Below are 19,161 nucleotides of genomic sequence, written 5' to 3'. Positions count from 1 at the left end.
GAAGGTTTTCATCTTGCACTCATCAGGGCAATTCGCAAGAATACCAACGCCAGGGTGGGGGAACAACATATTTACATCTGTATGAGAAGAGAGTGCTGATCGGTTGGGCAAGTAAGACTCCAATTGCCACGGAGAATGCACCAGTTGATGGTGACTGACAGTTAACTGCCAATAATTGTTTGACCTTTAAACCAGGCAGCTCAACTCTGATTGGTCGAGACATTGCCACGGGGAACAAGCCAGCGAACGGCTGTCACTTATTCTTGGTTAGCAGAAACAAGCGCCGTGTGGGGAAATGCTCCGGCAAGTCTGCGAAGAGCAGGGCCCCGTGTATTAATTAATATACGTAAGCTTCCGGTGCAGACAAACGCACCACACTGCCAGCCCGAGGGACAATCTTAAATCGGTCGGCGTCATCCTTAGCGCAGCGAGGGTTAATTTAGCAAGTGTAACCCAGTCGCGGAATCACACCTGAACGTGGGGGACGCTGCTTTGAGCTGGTTGGGTATGGTCGGTAAGGGTACATGGTGACGGTTTGAACTCAAGACTTTGCCTTTTAAAGATTTGGTTTCATGCCAATTGTTATCTTTCAAGACAAAGTGCTTGAGGAGGAGAGATACGGGAGTTATCTCCAAACTGATTGCAGATACCTGTATCTCTGCTCTACAAATAGCATATTATGTGAATATTGAATTGGACAGTAAAGATTCTCCAGGGCTCCCGAATGAGATAGAATGGTAATTAATGGGGTGGCCCAGCTAGAATAAAAGATAAAAAAAATCACAGCACCAAATGGGAATTGGAATAACTCAACCTGGGTATAGTTCAACAGAATAGATCAATCTGGTACCCATGTCCGTTCTAGTGAAAGTCAGGAACATGTAAACGAGACTTGTAAATTGATAGAGGGAGCCCTCCGCTCGCGACACAAACACGTGGGCCAACGCGACATGGGAGGTACCCGAACAACACAACCACAAAGAGAGGACGCGTGGGGCTTAAAACAAATAGCTGACATCTTTAATAAAATGTCACTCAGGGCCCAAAGGCGTATAAGTACTTTTGGTCTGACTTTACACATTTGTACAAGGTTCCATTTTTTTTTTGCAAAGTGCAAATACAATATTTTTTTTAATTAAAATTAAAAAAAAAACACAGAATCTGTGGTGAGTTGACACAGCAGCTTCATTCACCCCAACATTCGAGTCGATTAATTTGCACAGATGCCTTCAGAACACACGCAAACACACACACACAAAGAAACTCCAAATATATATATATATATATGTATATATATATTAAAAAAAAACAGCTTCCCAGTATAGCAGTCAGTGATAGTCCCTACTGTTACTCCTAGCACATGCACATGCAGCAGCAATCTGGGAATTCTACACGGGGAACAGGAACCAGAGCTCAGGACTGCAAACCACCTTCGGTGGGGGGTGGTGGGGGAAGAGGGGGAAAATAAAACATCCAGGCTCCTTCAGGGATGTCGTAGCGAGTGTCTCAACGGGAGGATGGCGAGGGCTGAGCCTGACAGCCCCTTTAGCCCCCGCCACCTCCGATGAGTCCCCAACAACCACGTGCGGCCTTTCTAAGTATTTGCAAAGGATTTCCTCCACCACCACCAACCTCCCACCCCCCCATCACGTCACGTCACATCTGAACATGCTGGAGTTCTGACTCCTCCCCCCCCCGGCGTCCTCCCCATTAACACAATTTCCTGACCTTCCTCTCCTCCCCCGGCACTCTCACGCCAACCACCCCTCACCTCCCCACCCCCCACCCCCCCCTCCCCTGCAATCGCTTCCTAGGATGGATGCAGTTGTTCTCATTGGCCAGGCATGCCTGTGGAGGGGGCAAGATTGTGACGACAAGACGCACACACAGCGGGGCAAGTGTCTGACAAGCCTCCCCTCCCTCCCCTCCACCACCCCCATCACGCACAGCCCTAGAAGGAAAGCCCCTGCAACCACAGGCTGGGTTGCTTCTTTAGTTCTGTGGCACCAATGCCCCGAAGAAAAGATCATCCAAGTGGCCACCTGTGGGTCCAGACTAACTGCCCATCCCCGTTGAACAAGTGGAACTTATTATTTGTGCGTTCAATGCGAAGGAGAGATATCGATGTCGGGCAAAGAGAGCGAGCACAATGTCAGCGTCAAACACTCCCCAGGGCACAGCGCGGGATTAAACACAGAGTATCTCCCCCTCTACACTCTCCCCATCGAACGCTCCAGGACAGGTACAGCACGGGGTTAGTTACAGAGTAAAGCTCCCTCTACACTGTCCCCATCAAACACTCCCAGGACAGGGACAGAACGGGGTTAGATACAGAGTAAAGCTCCCTCTACACTGTCCCCATCAAACACTCCCAGGACAGGCACAGCACGGGGTTAGATACAGAGTAAAGCTCCCTCTACACTGTCCCCATCAAACACTCCCAGGACAGGTACAGCACGGGGTTAGATACAGAGTAAAGCTCCATCTACACTGTCCCCATCAAACACTCCCAGGACAGGTACAGCATGGGGTTAGATACAGAGTAAAGCTCCCTCTACACTGTCCCCATCAAACACTCCCAGCACAGGTACAGCACGGGGTTAGATACCTCCCCTTCTTCCAATAGTGGCTGCGGAAGCTTTCAGGTCCATCCAACTGAGCGGGCCCCGTTTAATACTTCATCCAAAAGATGGCACTTCTGACAGTGCAGCATCCAGTGCCCACTGCCCACTACACCTCCCGCCCCCTTACCACTGCACTGGCAGCAGAATTGTCAGACAGAAGAGGGACTCGAACCCATAACCTTCTAACTCAAGAGGCAGCTGCCTTCCGAGCCACCTTTAAGCACTTCGTTTGGTCAAATGATGTAAAACATCACTGACACATGCCAAGATCCTGAAGGGATTTGATGGGGTAGATATCTGGAGGGCGTTTCCACTTGTGGGAGGGGCCAGTGGACACGGTTTAAGAATCTACCGTTAAGGTCTGCCGTTTAAGGGGGAAGATGAGAATTTCTTTTCTCTCAGAGGGTCGTTAGTCTGTGGAATTCTCTTCCCCAGAGAGCAGCGGAGGCCGGGTCACTGAATATAATCAAGGCTGAGTTAGAGATTTTGTTTTTTTGGATAGACAAGGGAGCTGAGGGATAGGAGGGGTAGGTGGCAAGGTGGAGTTGAGGCCACAATCCAGATCAGCCATGATCTTATTGAATGGCGGAGCAGGCATGAAGGGCTGAATGGCCTACTCCTGCTCCCAAGTCCAATGATCCTAAAAATTGGGGCTCTGGGGGGCTTGCTCAGGGGGTGAAGTTTTGGTAGCTGACTGCCAAGACTCAGGTGCCAGGTAGGAGAGGAGAAAGTGATGCCGAAAACAGCCAGGGTTCCCACTCGTGACCTCCTCTCCCCACCCACCCCCACCCCCGTGCTGTATAACAACAATCACCAAGACTGTGATGCCACCATGGTCGACCAGCCTGCCACTTCAACTTCGAGCCCTGTGCTGCAACACAGTGACTATGCGTCCAAAACCCAACAGCTTCGTTGGTTCCAAAGTGCTTTGGGAAGGGGTGCCAGCCTTCCTGGCTTGTCCAGGGATTCAAGGTTAATCTCCTGGACACTCCCGCAAGGTACCCTGGGGAGAAAAATCATTCACTCGGGCCTGACTGGCAACAAAGAGCAACCTGCTGAGGGTGCCTTACAGTTCTAACGATGGATAGAGTGCATCCCGAGCCACAGAGGATTGTGGGTATTGCAGCCGCCATTGTTGATCAATTGACACATAAGGCGTCTCCCCGAATACTGTTTACCCAAATTTGCCAGGAGCTACGCAAATGTTACGTCCTTCTTCCTTTCGCACTCCCTGACGCTGGTAATCCTCGGGGCGGCGGACCCATCGAGCACAGATTCCTCCAAGTGGCCCGAGCAGTTAAATTCACATGGTGGATCAAAATGGCCACCAAAATGCTGTGGCTGGTCAGTGCCTCACATTACAGCACAAAATGCCCACTGTGCTGATCGGGGCTTCTCCATTTGCACGTCCCTACACTTCTTCAGGTAAACATAGACAATAAAAGTGTGTTTCTTTTATGCAAAATAAAAACCAAAATGAAAGTCAATGGGATCCTTAGCTTTATAAATAAGGGCACAGTGTACTAAAGAAAGGGAGTTATACTTCTTCCTCTTCGCAAGTTCTCTGTCAGGAGGCAGGCCCTTGGTAAGCATTCGCCAAACCCAGCGAGTGCTGTGATTTTATTTTTGTTTAAACTACAGGCTAAACGAGAAGGCCACTCCTGCTTCTATTTCTTATGATCCTGTAACACGAAGAGTTTCCTTCCACCCTCAGCAGCACAGACTGGTTTGAATTTTAAGATTGAGAAGGGGAAGGACCAATAATTTTTTGCCCACCCATTAGTTACTCATTCATGATTGAATCCTTCAAGGCAGAGAGAGGGGCAGAGAGAGAGAGGCAGAGAGAGAGAGAGAGAGAGGCAGAGAGAGAGAGAGAGAGAGAGGCAGAGAGAGAGAGAGAGAGGCAGAGAGAGAGAGAGAGAGGCAGAGAGAGAGAGAGAGAGAGAGAGAGAGAGAGGCAGAAAGAGAGAGAGAGGCAGAGAGAGAGAGAGGCAGAGAGAGAGAGAGAGAGAGAGAGGCAGAGAGAGAGAGGCAGAGAGAGAGAGAAAGGCAGAGAGAGAGAGGCAGAGAGAGAGAGGCAGAGAGAGAGAAAGGCAGAGAGAGAGAGGCAGAGAGAGAGAGGCAGAGAGAGAGAGGCAGAGAGAGGGAGAGAGGCAGAGAGAGGGAGAGAGGCAGAGAGAGGGAGAGAGGCAGAGAGAGAGAGAGGGAGAGAGAGAGGGAGAGAGGCAGAGAGAGAGAGGCAGAGAGAGAGGCAGAGAGAGAGAGGCAGAGAGAGAGAGGCAGAGAGAGAGAGGCAGAGAGAAAGAGGCAGAGAGAAAGAGGCAGAGAGAGAGGCAGAGAGAGAGAGGCAGAGAGAGAGAGAGGCAGAGAGAGAGAGAGGCAGAGAGAGAGAGAGGCAGAGAGAGAGAGAGGCAGAGAGAGAGAGAGGCAGAGAGAGAGAGAGGCAGAGAGAGAGAGAGAGGCAGAGAGAGAGAGAGGCAGAGAGAGAGAGAGAGAGGCAGAGAGAGAGAGGCAGAGAGAGAGAGGCAGAGAGAGAGAGAGGCAGAGAGAGAGGCAGAGAGAGAGGCAGAGAGAGAGGCAGAGAGAGAGGCAGAGAGAGAGGCAGAGAGAGAGGCAGAGAGAGAGGCAGAGAGAGAGAGGGGCAGAGAGAGAGAGGGGCAGAGAGAGAGAGGGGCAGAGAGAGGGGCAGAGAGAGAGCGGGGCAGAGAGAGAGAGAGAGAGGCAGAGAGAGAGAGGCAGAGAGAGAGAGAGGCAGAGACACATACACACAGACAGAGGCAGATAGATTCTTCATTTTAACCCCTAATACTGTCCATTCACACTCCAACCCTCTGCCGTTCCTTAATGTCTCGATCGAGTGCGAGTGGCACCATGCCACGTGGCTCCAAAAGGAAAACTCCCCCCCCCAAAAAAAAACAGCTCTGCTAAGCCTGACCCCCCCCAGTAAACATGCCCACCTTGCGCACACCATGGCTCTACCAAAGTGAACTGTTCCACACTAACATTGGTGGGCATCCATTAACACTGTGCGACCCGAACGGTGAATATACTCCCACAAATTGCATAACCTTCCCATGCAAATCCCGCTGCCCCCCCCCACCCCCAAATAAATTCACAGTTTTAATACTTGTCAGTCTTTCCATTGGGAACTCGTTGCAGTCAAGTGGAGAATCAATGGTAGTTCCTTCTGCGTGATTTCCCTTACACCGCACAACTCGGTGAATGTCTGGTTATCCCTGAGGTGAAGTGAAGTTTCTTCATTCAAGATTCCCAGCCACGTGGGGGTTGGGGTGGGGGGGGGAGAAACACATCCGCTATTCCTTCAGGGGTGACACTTTCTTTTGTTAAGGGAGGGAACAGTGCAAAATAACAGAGTGGGGAGTGGGGTGGGGCAGGAGATGGCAGCAGTTGCTCGATAACCCCCTTCATCTCCCTCATCCGGGGGTGACCCCAGTCTTCAGCGACAACCGATTGGCTGGCTGACATCACTGCCCAGGGCGACCCCACAGTCTTCAGCAACAACCCAACCGCCGATTGGCTGGCTGACCGACCAACCCAACGCCTCCGTCCCACTGGAAGCCAGCCCAGCACCTATTGCAAGCCGACCAATCCAACGCGCCCCCAATAAATAGAACGCCCTTCGATCCATCCAACGGCTTCGCGTGGCCGTTTAACAGCAGATTTTAGAACCAGGTCGTGTGTCTTTGAAAGCCCCGCCTTCCAAAATAAAAAAAGACTCTCCGGCCGTCGCCGCCTCATCCGCTACGCAGGGTAAACTCGAGTGAGGGACCCTCGCTCGCCACCTCAGCGCTCAAAAGTTCAAGAGTCTCTGGGTCCTTCCGAAACTAGAAATCGGATCCCTTTTCTTCAAGACGAGGAAACCCCGAGTGCAGAAACCTCGCAACGGTCACGACGGTTTTTTGGAGAGTTCTCCCTTCCCTGGGCCCGGTTAGGGTTGCTAAAAAACCCTCAGGGTTCCTAATTCCACAGGAGGAAAATCGAGGCTCTGTGCGTTGCGGTGTGGAAAATCCGCGCGCCGGGAGTGTGGATTGAGCTCCGAGCTCTTGGTGGACTCCGAGCTTCAGCGGCCTCGGTCCTCCTAGCACTTCCCCCGTTCCCAAGCTTGCGTACGTCACTGAAGATGGAACGTAATCTCAGAATCCACTTCTCCCCTCTTGGGACACCCCTCGACTAATCATCTTCCAATGGAGAGAGAGAGAGAGAGAGAGAGAAAAATAAAAAAAATTCACCCAGGCCCAATTCAGAGTTCAACTCCTAGTTTGGTGCGAGAAAGGTTAATATGTAGTGTTAGAAAGAGATTAGTTATAGACAATCCCCAGGATCGGAATGTTGCCTGGTTTCCAAGGTAACCCCATTTCAAGTCAGGAATGACAGGTCCCTTGCCTGCAGGGCCTCTGACTTCAGAGAATACGCAGTCCGCATCGACTCCCTTGGTCGAATGTCCGTTTCAGGGCATGTGGCGGATGGTGTGGAAGATCCAGTCCATTTTCGTGGTCCACCCACCGTGATGGGCGTCGTTCATCTGCTTCGTGAAATACTCCAAGGCCTCCTGCTCCATCTTGTCCAGGGCCAAGGTCTTGCGGATGTAGGCGATGTCGTCGAAGGACTGGAGCTCGGGCATTCCCGAGCCCAGCATCATGGAGAAGAGGTTGATGAAGAGGTTGGCGTGCTGCCGGATGGCAAGGTACGCCTTGTAGCACATCTCCTGAAACCTGCGTCGGCGGCGGTGAGAAAAGAGAGAGAGAGAGAGAGACGTGAGCCATAATTCGGTGGGATTTCACAGTCTACTCACAAAGCCTACCCTCTCCAACCCCGTTATAACAAAATAAAAGCCCGACAACAGCTTGCATTTATATAGCGCCTTTTAACAGGAGGCGCTTCACAAGGGGCGCCGTGGAGAGTGGCGCAGTGGTAACCTCGCTGGACTAGTCAATCCAGAGGCCCAGGCCACAGCTCTGGGGGAGGGGGACGCGGGTTCAAATCCCACCACAGCGGCTGGTGGAATTTAAACCCAATTAATAAAGTCTGGAATTGAAAGCTAATCTCGGTCATGGCGACCGTGAAACGATCGATCGTTAATAAAAACCCATCTGGTTCACTCATGTTTTTGGAAGGAAATCTGCCGTCCTTACCCGGTCTGGCCTACACGTGACTCCGGACCCACAGCAAATGTGGTTGACTCTTTTAACTGTCCCCCCGCTGCTGCTCAGTCCAAAGGCGATTACGGACGGACAGGCAACAGACACTGGCCCCGAGACACCCACGGGCCCCGGGACACCCACGGGCCCCGGGACACCCACGGGCCCCGGGACACCCACGGGCCCCGGGACACCCACGGGCCCCGGGACACCCACGGGCCATGAAAGAAAGAATAAAAAAGGAACAAAATTTGACAGCAAGCCAAGTTTGGAGGTATTAGGGCCGATGGCTAAAAGCTTGGGAGAAAAAGGTTTTTTTTTTTCTATTATTCACTCATGCTAGGGCCAGCATTTACTGCCCCATCACCAATTGCCCTCGTTCAGAGGGCATTTCAGAGCTGACCACATTGCTGTGGGTTTGGAGTCAGATGTAGGCCAGAAGGGTAAGGACGGCAGGTTTCCTCCCCTAAGGGACATTACGTGACACAGAAGGCTGTGGAGGCCGGGTCATTGAGTGTATTTAAGACCGAGATAGATAGGTTCTTGATGGGTAAGGGGGATCAAAGGTTACGGGGAGAAGGCAGGAGAATGGGGTTGAGAAACTTATCAGCCATGATCGAATGGCGGAGCAGACTCGATGGGCCGAATGGCCTAATTTCTGCTCCTATGTCTTATGGTCTAAGTGAGCCAGACGGGTTTTTCTTTTTAACAACAATCGGCAACGGCTTCACGGTCACCATCAGACTTTTAATTCCAGGTTTTTATTGAGTTCAAACATCGCCGTCTGCCGTGGTGGGATTCGAACCTGGGGTCCACGGAGGGTTACTCTGGGCGTCTGGGATACTAGTCCAGTGACAGTGCCACTGCCTCCCCATAAGAGCGCGAGGCAGGAGAGGTTTAAGGAAGGAATTCCAGGGTTTTGGGCCTCGACTACTTGAGAAGGCACGGGTGGAGCGATTAAAAATCGAGGATGAGCAAGAGGCCAGAAGTAGAGGAGTGCAGAGATCTCAGAGGGTGATGGGGCTGCAAGGGGTTAGAGAGATAGGGAGGGCTGAGGCCTCGGGAGGGATCGGAGAACCACAATGAGAATCTGACTGTATGGGTGCCACACTTACAGCTCAAACTCCTTGGTTTTGGTGCATTCCTGGGCACCTTTACTAATGACAATCAGGAAATCCTGGGTCAGTACAAACGGGACTCGCTCTCGCTTGTAGCCAAACTTCTTCTTCTTGTGGTCAAGAAAGTGGCCAAAATCGATGTGAAACAGCTGGAAGAAGGCGAGAGAACACACACACACACACACACACATACGTTAGCATGAGCAGGAATATTCCACCCACCCGAACCCCGCCCAATGTCGGTATGGCAAAAAACATGATGGGGATGGGCAGAAAGATTCTGATTAACAGGAGTTCAGCGAGAACGGGCTGATATCTTCCGCCATCTTGGGTCACTCATCACAGAAGGTGCCGAGTCCGCCCAAGAGATTTGGGCTGGACACGACAAGGGCGAGGGTGTTGCGAACTCACTAAATAGAGTAGCCACAGCATCTCGATTGCAATGAAAATTTGCCTCCCCTAAAGCACTTAACGTGGTCGGTGACGACCACATGAAAGCTGCGACCGTCAAGAAGAGTGACGAGGCTCAAGCAAGGGCATTCGAAATGAAGGGACTCGGGTAGATATCACGGGCGACCAAACGAGCGAGTGCTTGAGAAAGCTGGTGTTGAGGGGGAACTTGTTTTTATAATCAGGGAAGCCGACATATTTTGGACATGTGTTGCGCGGAGGGGAGTGTTTGCGGGGATGGGGGGTGGGAAAGGAGGTAATATGCAAGGCCAAACACCCGGAAAAGGCGCAGACGGAAGACCCAAGATGGCATGGATGGATAATATCAGAACGAGGACGGGCCCTCTCTGTGGGGCAGGCAAGTGAGGGCAACGGAGAACAGCAATCAGTGGAGATTGTTCATTGTACGGCCAACCCTGGGAACAAGGGCAGATGAGAAAGACAAGACAGACCCTCACGCTGCCCGACAGCGAGGCGAGGAGGAGTTGGAGGGCTCCAGGCTCAAACTCTGATCTACCCCGCTTCTTCATTTCCTGACCCCCATCTCCCACATCAAAGTTCGCCAACAATTGGTTGAGAGCGTCACTCGATCCGCCCCCACCTTAGCCCACTCACCTGACCATCATCCTTCACCATGATGTTGCTGTTGTGCCGGTCTCCAATCCCCAGGATGAAGGTGGCCACGCAGTATCCAGCACAGGAGTGGGTGAACAGATCGATCGCTGCATCGTACCTAGCAACCAACGAGACAATTGTACACCCAGCATAAAATACGGCAACTTACAGCACAGAAACCAGTCACACAACGTCCTGACTTGGAAATATAATCGGCCGTTCCTTCACTGTCGCCGGGACAAAATCCTGGAACTCCCTCCCTAACAGCACCGTGGGTGTACCTACAACACATGGACTGTGGGTGTACCTACACCACAGGGACTGTGGGTGTACCTACACCACAGGGACTGTGAGTGTACCTACACCACAGGGACTGCAGCGGTTCAAGGAGGCAGCTCAGCCCCCATCTTCTCAAGGGGCAATTAAGGGATATGGAACAAATGCTGGGCCCAGCCAGCGAAGCCCACATTTTGTGATGGAAAAGTTCTTTCTAAAAAGTTCAGCCCATCTATTCTGTGCTGTTGTTTATGCTCCACACAGGCCTCCCTCCCATCCCATCACCATATCCTTTCTCCCTCACGTGTTTATCCAGCTTCCCCCTTAAATGTTCACCTCAGTTACTGCAGTAATTTCCACATTCTCGCCGCTCTCCGGGTAACGACATTTCTCCTGAATTCCCCGTTTGGAATTATTAGCGACTCTCTTGCGTTTGCTGGCCTCTCCGTTCCAGACCCTCCGCAGGCGGACGCACAGCCTTCGCCGCGTCCGCCCGATCGAGCCGCCCGACACGATAACCCTCGGCGTGGCTTTTCGCTGCCGTTGGCGGGAGCTTGCTGTGCACGAGCCGGCTGGCTGCCACATTACCACGCAACATCACAGGCACCTCCAAAAGGGGCTCGCGACGGCCTGCAGAAACACATCCTGGGCCAGGTGCCACACGAATGCAAGTTCTGCGTCCCTCTCCCACCCGTGGCGCGCCCACGATTCAGGCGACAAATCATAAAGAAAGCCCAGCCGGCCGAAAGCGGCCACGTCTGTGCCGTCACCAGATCTGCGTTCATCTTAGGCCTCGGCTCGCTAGTCTTTGCTGTACGTTTAGCTCCTCCTCAAATCCTGCGGCTTAAATTAGCTTCAATAGCCAGCGAGCTAATACATTCCATCTCCAAACAACCGTTAAGAATGAAAAATTCCTTCTCCACCCCCGACAGTGCAGCACTCCCTCAGTACTGACCCTCCGACAGTGCAGCACTCCCTCAGTACTGACCCTCCGACAGTGCGGCACTCCCTCAGTACTGAGCCTCCGACAGTGCAGCACTCCCTCAGTACTGATCCGCCGACAGTGCAGCACTCCCTCAGTACTGACCCGCCGACAGTGCAGCACTCCCTCAGTACTGACCCGCCGACAGTGCAGCACTCCCTCAGTACTGACCCGCCGACAGTGCAGCACTCCCTCAGTACTGACCCGCCGACACTGCAGCACTCCCTCAGTACTGACCCGCCGACAGTGCAGCACTCCCTCAGTACTGACCCGCCGACACTGCAGCACTCCCTCAGTACTGACCCTCCGACAGTGCGGCACTCCCTCAGTACTGACCCTCCGACAGTGTGGCACTCCCTCAGTACTGAGCCTCCGACAGTGCAGCACTCCTTCAGTACTGACCCGCCGACGGTGCAGCACTCCCTCAGTACTGATCCGCCGACAGTGCAGCACTCCCTCAGTACTGACCCGCCGACAGTGCAGCACTCCCTCAGTACTGACCCGCCGACAGTGCAGCACTCCCTCAGTACTGACCCGCCGACAGTGCAGCACTCCCTCAGTACTGACCCGCCGACAGTGCAGCACTCCCTCAGTACTGACCCTCCGACAGTGCAACACTCCCTCAGTGCTGACCCTCCGACAGTGCGGCACTCCCTCAGTACTGACCCTCCGACAGTGCGGCACTCCCTCAGTACTGACCCTCCGACAGTGTGGCACTCCCTCAGTACTGACCCTCCGACAGTGCAGCACTCCCTCAGTACTGACCCTCCGACAGTGCGGCACTCCCTCAGTACTGACCCTCTGAATTTGGAATCCATTCCCCATTAATATTTTGCCAGCCAGTGAGGGAAAAAATCTTTTCCATTTAATCTCGCAGGTGCTTTCAGAACCCTCCGGGATCACGGCAAAAAAGGAAGCCATTTGGCCCATCATATCTATGCCAGCTCTTTGAAACAGCTACACAATTTGCCCCGCTCTTGTTCCCCCAAAGCCCCGAACGTCCCCTTCAAGAATCTTCCTTCCTTCAAGGATTTTTCCTTTGACAAGCTACTTTCACCTCCCACCGCCCTTTCAGACAGCGCAGTCCAGATCACAACAGCTCCTTAGTCACGAGGGCAGAATTTCACGGTGGCTCCCCTACCATCGCCTTCTCAAGGATAACAAACATTGGCCTTGCCAGATGTGACCTTACCCGAGAACGAATCATATTTTTTAAAAAAAATCTACCCCCTGTTCTTTTCCTCTTTGCGCCCGTCTACATTAAACTGTTTGCGCCACCTATCTGCCAATGCTACTGGCACTTTAAGCTTCAGGGTTCAGGTTCAGGATTCAGGCGTCCGCCCCACGAGCTGGATTTTGTCAGTCCGCTGTACAGAGCCCACCCCTTCCTACTTTGCCCGAGTTGCCACTCGTCAGGATCAGACTATTCAGCCACGGGGAGCGTCACATTCAAAACTGATCCCAAAACTGCTCACGGATCTGTACTTTCCCATAGGGATAGTGCTCAGGAAAGGGGCATAGAAGGGGCGGGGGGGGAGAGAGAGAGAGAGGGGGGGGGTGGTGAAACTTCGAAAAGACCCCCCACTGCTGCCCCAGGCAATGACTGGGAAATGAAGCAGGCTCACAGCTGGTCCGAATGGGGTCACCCTGAACAGTCCCGAAAACAGGGCCCAGTCTCGATCAATACACTACACTCGTACCATTAACTGAACCATTCACCACCCCCACCCAATTCCCCCAGTACCGCACCTCACCTCCCGATCCACCACTAGCTCGGCCACTGCAGTACTTGTTCAGGCGGGCAGGGTTGCGGGGGGGGGGGTTGAGAACGGGACTTACGCTTCCCCTTTGTTCTTGTCCTTCAGCCACTGGTGCAGCGTATGGCTGTTGAACTGAAGAGCCCCCTTCAGGCCACCTTTGCACTGGATCTGCATGATCGTGTGGGAGCTCCTCACGGCCTCGATCAGCCCCACGCAGTCTCCGATCGACAGGCACCCATAGGGCAACATCCTGGCGGCAACAAACACAGCGTCAGAACCGGCTCTGGTCAAACCAGCGGCTCGATCACTCGCTCACTTGAAAGTACAAAGAGAGGCTGCCGGGGCACAGGGGCTGCCGAGAGGAGGCAGGCTTATGGGACGCTGCGTCCTGTAAATAAACCAACTATCAAGAAAAAAATAAGCGTTTGTGTCCAGTTTTATACTCGACCATCTGGTTTGGGGATCTATTCGTCAGTGATAGTACTAAAATGCATGAACCTCGATGGGAAGTGGGGTAGTTTTGAGTGGAACAGTTATCAAGGCCTGAGTTTTAGGCCCTGCCAGCCTCTGTGCCAATTACCCCATTCCATCCCACTCTTCCCCCTCCCCAGCCATTTTCACAAAGGTGGGATTTGGGGTAAGGGGGACAGACAGGGCTACCCCCTCCCACAAACAGAGGGTAGCCAATCCAACTAATTAAAGGGCTACTTAAAAAGCCGACTGGGATTTTTCCAACCGGGTCTCCAGATCCCCACGGTCAGGCAGGGGACGGGGGAGAGGGGGGGGGGGGGGGTTGCAGTTCGACTGCCTGGACGTGGCCTCAAGGCACCAGACCAGAGGGCCAGTGCTCCACGCAGGCTTAGGGGGCCCTCCCTGCCCGCCTGGGGGCCAAAGCAGCCGCAGGTCACCCCGCAGAGGGCTGACCGACCCACCCCCATTGTCGGCCAGGCCACACACAAAAAGCCGTTTGTTTTGGGCGAAAATCTTAAAAAGCTGGAGGGAGGGTGCCTCCGTTTTGAATCTCCCTCTCCCTCCCTTCCCCGCCACAGCACCCCCCCTCGATTGGGAAGGCCTCGGGTTGGCCCTCCAGCTTCGAGAACCCACCCGTCATCCTCCACCGGACGACGCGCCTGCCCTCTTGGCCAATCCATGGCCGACCCGGCCTGGGGGGGAAAAACCCACAGCGAGAGAGCGTTTCCCCACACAGCACGGGTTATCCTGAACACCGCACCCCCTCCCCCCCACCCCACCCCATTCGAGCCTCATGGCAGGATTCAGAAACCCTGCGGGGCAAATAGACACGTGTCGGGGCTGGTCGCGTATGCAATGGTGGGCCCGCACACTGGCGTGCACACGGACGCTCTACACGCTTGTACATACCTGAGGTCCAGGCCCTGGTTCTGCCAAATATTTTCCATGATTCGGATGATCTGTAGTGTCAGCATGTCCTGTCGCAGGTCTGTAACAGAGAGCGCCAGCTGGTTACAAGACAGGATCCTCCTAATTACTTGAGAGAACAATCCTCTTCCTCGGAGACTCACTCCCGCTCGCAATACCCTGTCCCGTCTACCCCCGAACGATGGTTTCGGGAGCAGCAGGTACTCATCTTGCAGGGACAGCGTTGATCGGAGTGGGGTAAACTCGGAGGATCCCGGATCAACCGGGCACCGGGAAGCACCCGATTCTGCAGGGAAAACAGGCCGTGATGTCGGGGGAGGAAGAGGGGAGCCAGGGTGTCTGAGCTAGAACGGGCGGGAGTCAATCAGGGCACAACCACCCACAGAGTAAAAGAGATCAGTCAGTCGGGAGGAAAACCTGGACCGGAGACTTGCGGGGGTGGGGGGGGGGTGGGATTTCAAGCCTGAAGGCAAAACGGGAATGTACTGCCTGCCGCAGCCCTGACCTCCAACCCCCCCCACGACCCACCCCTCGCTGACCCTCATCCCCAGTCTTCGCCCCGATCGCCATTGTGACAGGTGGGACAGTCGCTCGTATATACAGATTCTGCCCCTTTGAATTTATAGCCTGCATTTGTCTAGAGCCTTTCCCAGCCTCTCAAGATGTTCAAAAGCGCTTTATAGCCGACAGAGTGCTTTTTTTTTTTGCAGTGCAGTCACTGTTGTAATGTAGGAAAAGCGGCAGCCAATTTGCGCACAGCAAGCTCCCACAAACAGCAACATGATAACGACCAGATAATCTGTCCATCTTATTAAAGTGATTTGGTCGAGGGCTAAATACGGGAAACTTTGCTGGGAAGAAATCCTTTGCTCTTCTTTGAAACAGCCGCCGTGATATCTTTTACATCCAACTGAGGGGGCAGACAGAGCCCCTCTGTTCAGCGTCTCATCCCAAGATGGTAACTCCGATAGTGCAGCGCTCCCTCAGTACCGCGCTAGGAACGTCGGCCTGGATTATGGGCTCAAGTCACTGTGGGCTGTGGGGGTTCAAACCCATGACCTTCCAGCTCAGGAGGCGAGAGTGGCGGGTTTAAAGTTGGGAGGTCGCCAATGATTAAACGGGAGGAGAGGGAGGGAGGGAGGGAGGGAGGGACGGACATGTGGGCGTGCGAGGCTTACCATCTCCGTTCTTGAAGATGATCTCGTTGTTGGTGAAGAGCAGCTCCGACATGATGTCTGGGTTTTCCCAGTTCAGCCAAAGGGGCCGTTTAGCTGAGGACATGATCCTGCATTCTTCCAGTCTACAGGAATAAAGAGGGAAACAATTTACAGCCCATGTGTTAAACGGATCACCAGACAGGTGGTGAAGTGTGAACCTAGACAAATCCTTTTCTTGATAGTTAGTTTATTAACAGCATTACAAATGCTTGCTTCCTACCCAATGACCCAGCAGTCTCTCTCTTTATATGTGCGCAAGACACTTAATCAATGCAATATCCTCTACCGGTTTATTCTGAACCTTAAATTTTATTTTTAACACATTAACACTGTGCGCATATGGGACAAGCAGATGGAGAGTTTACAATACATTTAGAATGTGGGGGGTATGGGGTCAGGCTGCTCCACCATTTAAAGGTGTAGGCCTGCCACACCCTCCCTCCCACAAACAAACAAATCAGGCTCACATTTAATATAGTCCCTTTCACAACCACATGCTGTCCCAAAGCACTTTACAGTCGATGAAACGTAATCGCAGCTGATTTAAAGAGAAGGCTATCGAGAGAGTAAAAGGGAAGAATGCTTCCTGTTCAAAGCACTCCCCCACCTACCCTCTCCCCCACCAGTTTTGTGATTATCTTACCATCTGAGTCACCCAATGGGCAAAGTGGCCAGGATGCACTGCTATTGGGCTGTGCGACTCTCTGTACCTTACAGTGGCTGGACGTGGGGAAGTCGCGTTGGCCACAATATCGAACTCCCAATGCAAACTCCCCATTGGGTGGTGCTCAGCCTGGGAGTGCTAAATCAAAAAACATATTCTTACCTTTTACCCAGGTCGGTTTATAAGCTCCTGCACGCTGGTGTTTGAGAGTTCCTGACTGGTGGCGGGAGGTCATAAAAGGTCAGTCCCTTCTTGGGTCCACTTTATCCCTCAGGAGCTGGTGTTTTGGGACCTCTTCACCCACCCCCCACCCCTCCCCCAAACTTGGTACCCCACCCAGCGTGTGTCCAACTGAGAAAAAATACTGGGTGCCTTGTGGAAGTCAGCCGGCTACAGACTCACAGACAGACAGACAGACAAACAGACTCTCACATTTACTCTCGTGCTCCAGCTAGTCTCAGCCATCTCGAGTGGGGACCCTTGCTGATTTGTGCCACACCCACCTGAGGGCAATAATGAGCAGGAGCAGGCACATGGGCTGAGGCAGCGGGCGCGACAGCAGACACAAGGGCAATATCCCTATGGTTACCTCAGGTTGCCCAGCTGGTGTACAGGGTTAAGTGGACAGATGAATCCCTGCAGTGCCTCCATGTAGTCTGGTCGACTCATCTGTTCCACCAAGAACTTCATCTGCATCTAAGGAAGGAGAGGTGAGAGATTTCACCGACACAGCTTAACACACGTCACACTCTCGTATCGCAGAACCATACAGCAAAGGAGGCGGCTATTTGTCCCATACGCCTATGGAGGAGCTACTCAATTAGTCCCACTTCCCCCGCTCTGTCCCCACAGCCCTGCAAATTGAAGTATTTACCCAATTCCCTTTGGAAAGCCACTAACATACCCACCGTCCTATCAGACAGCTCATTCCAATTCCAAATCCAAATCCCTTGGTGCTTATCAAAAGCTGAGCCTAGTCAACCACCACAAATCTGTGTCCCTCTGGTTATCGACCTCCCGGCCACTGCAAACAGTTTCTCCTTACTCAACTCCAACCAAACCCTTCACGATTTTGAACGCCTCAATTGAAACCCCCTCTTAACCTTCTCTGCTCTTAAAGGAGAACGATCCCAGGTTCCCCAGTCTCTCCACTTTAACTGAAGTCCCTCATCCCAGGTCCCGTTCTAGTGGATCTCCTCCGCACCCTCTCTCCAAGGCCTCGACGATCCCCCCCTCCACAACCCCCCAACAAGGTGCGGTGCCCAGAATCGGACACAGTAAACCCGGCCGGGCACGGACGACTGTTCTATAGCGGTTAGCGTGACCTTCGCTACCTTCTGGGTCTCATCCTTCTTCTCCTGTTTCAGGATGTCGGTCAGGTTGATGAGCTTCTCCATGGCCTCCACCTGCCGAATCAGGTGCTTCAGGTACATGCCACAGGCTCGGCAGAAGGACTCCAGCAGCAGGCCGAACCTCTGGCTCACCGTCTTGTTGTGCATTTCGGACCTGAGGGTACGACAAGGAGAATCACTTTGGGTCAATAGCAACCGTGCCCAACGCTCAATAAATACCAGGCCGCGCTGGGAGCTATCACAGCGCACCCCCCCCACCCCCACCTCATTCGAGATGACCGGCCTCAACCACCACCACCCCGCCTCCGTCGTTGTTCCCACAGATTTGGAGACCACAATCCAGGCAGTGCCAGCACTGAGGGTGCCGCAGTGCCGCAGGTGCCACCTTTTGAATGAGGAATTAAACAGAGGGTGCCCTTTGGGGTGGGCGCACATGATCCCACAGCCACTATTGGACGAAGAGCAGGGGGCACCCCCCGCCATACACTGGGGGCCAATATTTATCCCTCAACCAACATCAAATAAAAAAAAATATATATATATATATATGTATATAAAGAGATCGGCCAGTCATTATCTCATTGCAGTCTGTGGGATCTTACTGTGCACAAGCTGCCTGCCGGGTTTCCTTCATTACAACAGTCAACTGCAGTTCAAAAGGTACTCCACAGACTGGAATAGTTTCGGTGATGCCCGGAGGTTGTGAGAGGCACGGTATAAATAAGAGATCCCTTTCTTCCTTTTTTTTTTAACGGATCTGAGGTCCCTGTGTACCTCTCACTTTAGCCACTTCTGCATTTCCCCCCACCCACCCCACCAATTTTAAATCGCTTCACCGCTGGCGGCCGTGCCTTCAGCTGCCTGGGCCCAAAGCTCCGGGATTCCCTCCCTAAACATCTCCAACCCGCCTCTCTCTCTCTCTCTCTCTCTATATACACCCCCTTCCCCGCCACCCCCACTCTTATAAACCTACCTCTCTGACCAAGCTTTTTTTGGTCACTTGTCCCTAACATCTCCTCACGTGGCATTATTTTGATAAGCGTGAAGTCTCTCCGGAGGTTCTACGACAGCTCGTCTGGGCATCAGTTTTTCCCGTCTTTCCCCGGGAGGTTACACAGCTGTGGGGAGGAGGAGGCGGCTGGGGGAATATCTGGTTAAGGAGTCCCAGCCTGCGTGATGTCTGCTGATTCCAATAATTGTTTGCTCAGGAAGAATGAGCCCATGTACCTTAAAACAGATCCGTTTCCAAGACAGGAGAGGTCTGAACGATGGAAGGAGTTTGGGAATGGTGTGGGGCAAGAAATGAAGAAACGAGAGGTGTGCCTAGAACGGGTGCGCTACTGTGAGGAAGTGGACATTGGGGGAAAAACCACAAAGGGGAAGGAAAGAAGAAAAAACAAACGCAAGGTGGGAGCTGGGGAGCGCAGAGATTACAGTCATCCAGCCCCGTCACCAAGGCCGGGGCAGCAGAGGTGGGTCAGTGTAGTTTGCTGTCGGCTGAGAGTGGTCCTTCGAATCCTCAATATCGACTTCGGGCCCCATGAGG

At 53.0% G+C, this 19,161-nt stretch overlaps 1 protein-coding gene and 1 long non-coding RNA gene across 3 annotated transcripts in view; both read right to left on the bottom strand.

Moving 5' to 3' along the window:
• Positions 1-19,161, bottom strand: part of LOC144671836 (uncharacterized) — a 220,503-nt gene that overhangs the window by 6,667 nt on the left and 194,675 nt on the right. The gene's annotated exons all lie outside the window — the stretch shown is intronic.
• Positions 6,382-19,161, bottom strand: part of LOC144671698 (phosphatidylinositol 4,5-bisphosphate 3-kinase catalytic subunit alpha isoform) — a 41,698-nt gene continuing 28,918 nt past the window's right edge. The window contains exons 9-16 of the mRNA XM_078533714.1: positions 17,598-17,769; positions 16,853-16,959; positions 15,561-15,682; positions 14,365-14,443; positions 13,064-13,234; positions 9,967-10,084; positions 8,899-9,050; positions 6,382-7,357 (exon numbers count right to left, since the gene is read on the bottom strand). Coding sequence (XP_078389840.1) covers positions 7,093-7,357; positions 8,899-9,050; positions 9,967-10,084; positions 13,064-13,234; positions 14,365-14,443; positions 15,561-15,682; positions 16,853-16,959; positions 17,598-17,769 — 1,186 coding nt within the window. The 3' untranslated portion in view covers positions 6,382-7,092. The remainder of the gene's footprint in view (positions 7,358-8,898; positions 9,051-9,966; positions 10,085-13,063; positions 13,235-14,364; positions 14,444-15,560; positions 15,683-16,852; positions 16,960-17,597; positions 17,770-19,161) is intronic.

Source organism: Cetorhinus maximus, chromosome 34 (genome assembly GCF_964194155.1).
Source record: "Cetorhinus maximus chromosome 34, sCetMax3.hap1.1, whole genome shotgun sequence".
NCBI lineage: Eukaryota > Metazoa > Chordata > Chondrichthyes > Lamniformes > Cetorhinidae > Cetorhinus > Cetorhinus maximus.
This window is presented reverse-complemented; position numbering and strand designations above follow the sequence as displayed.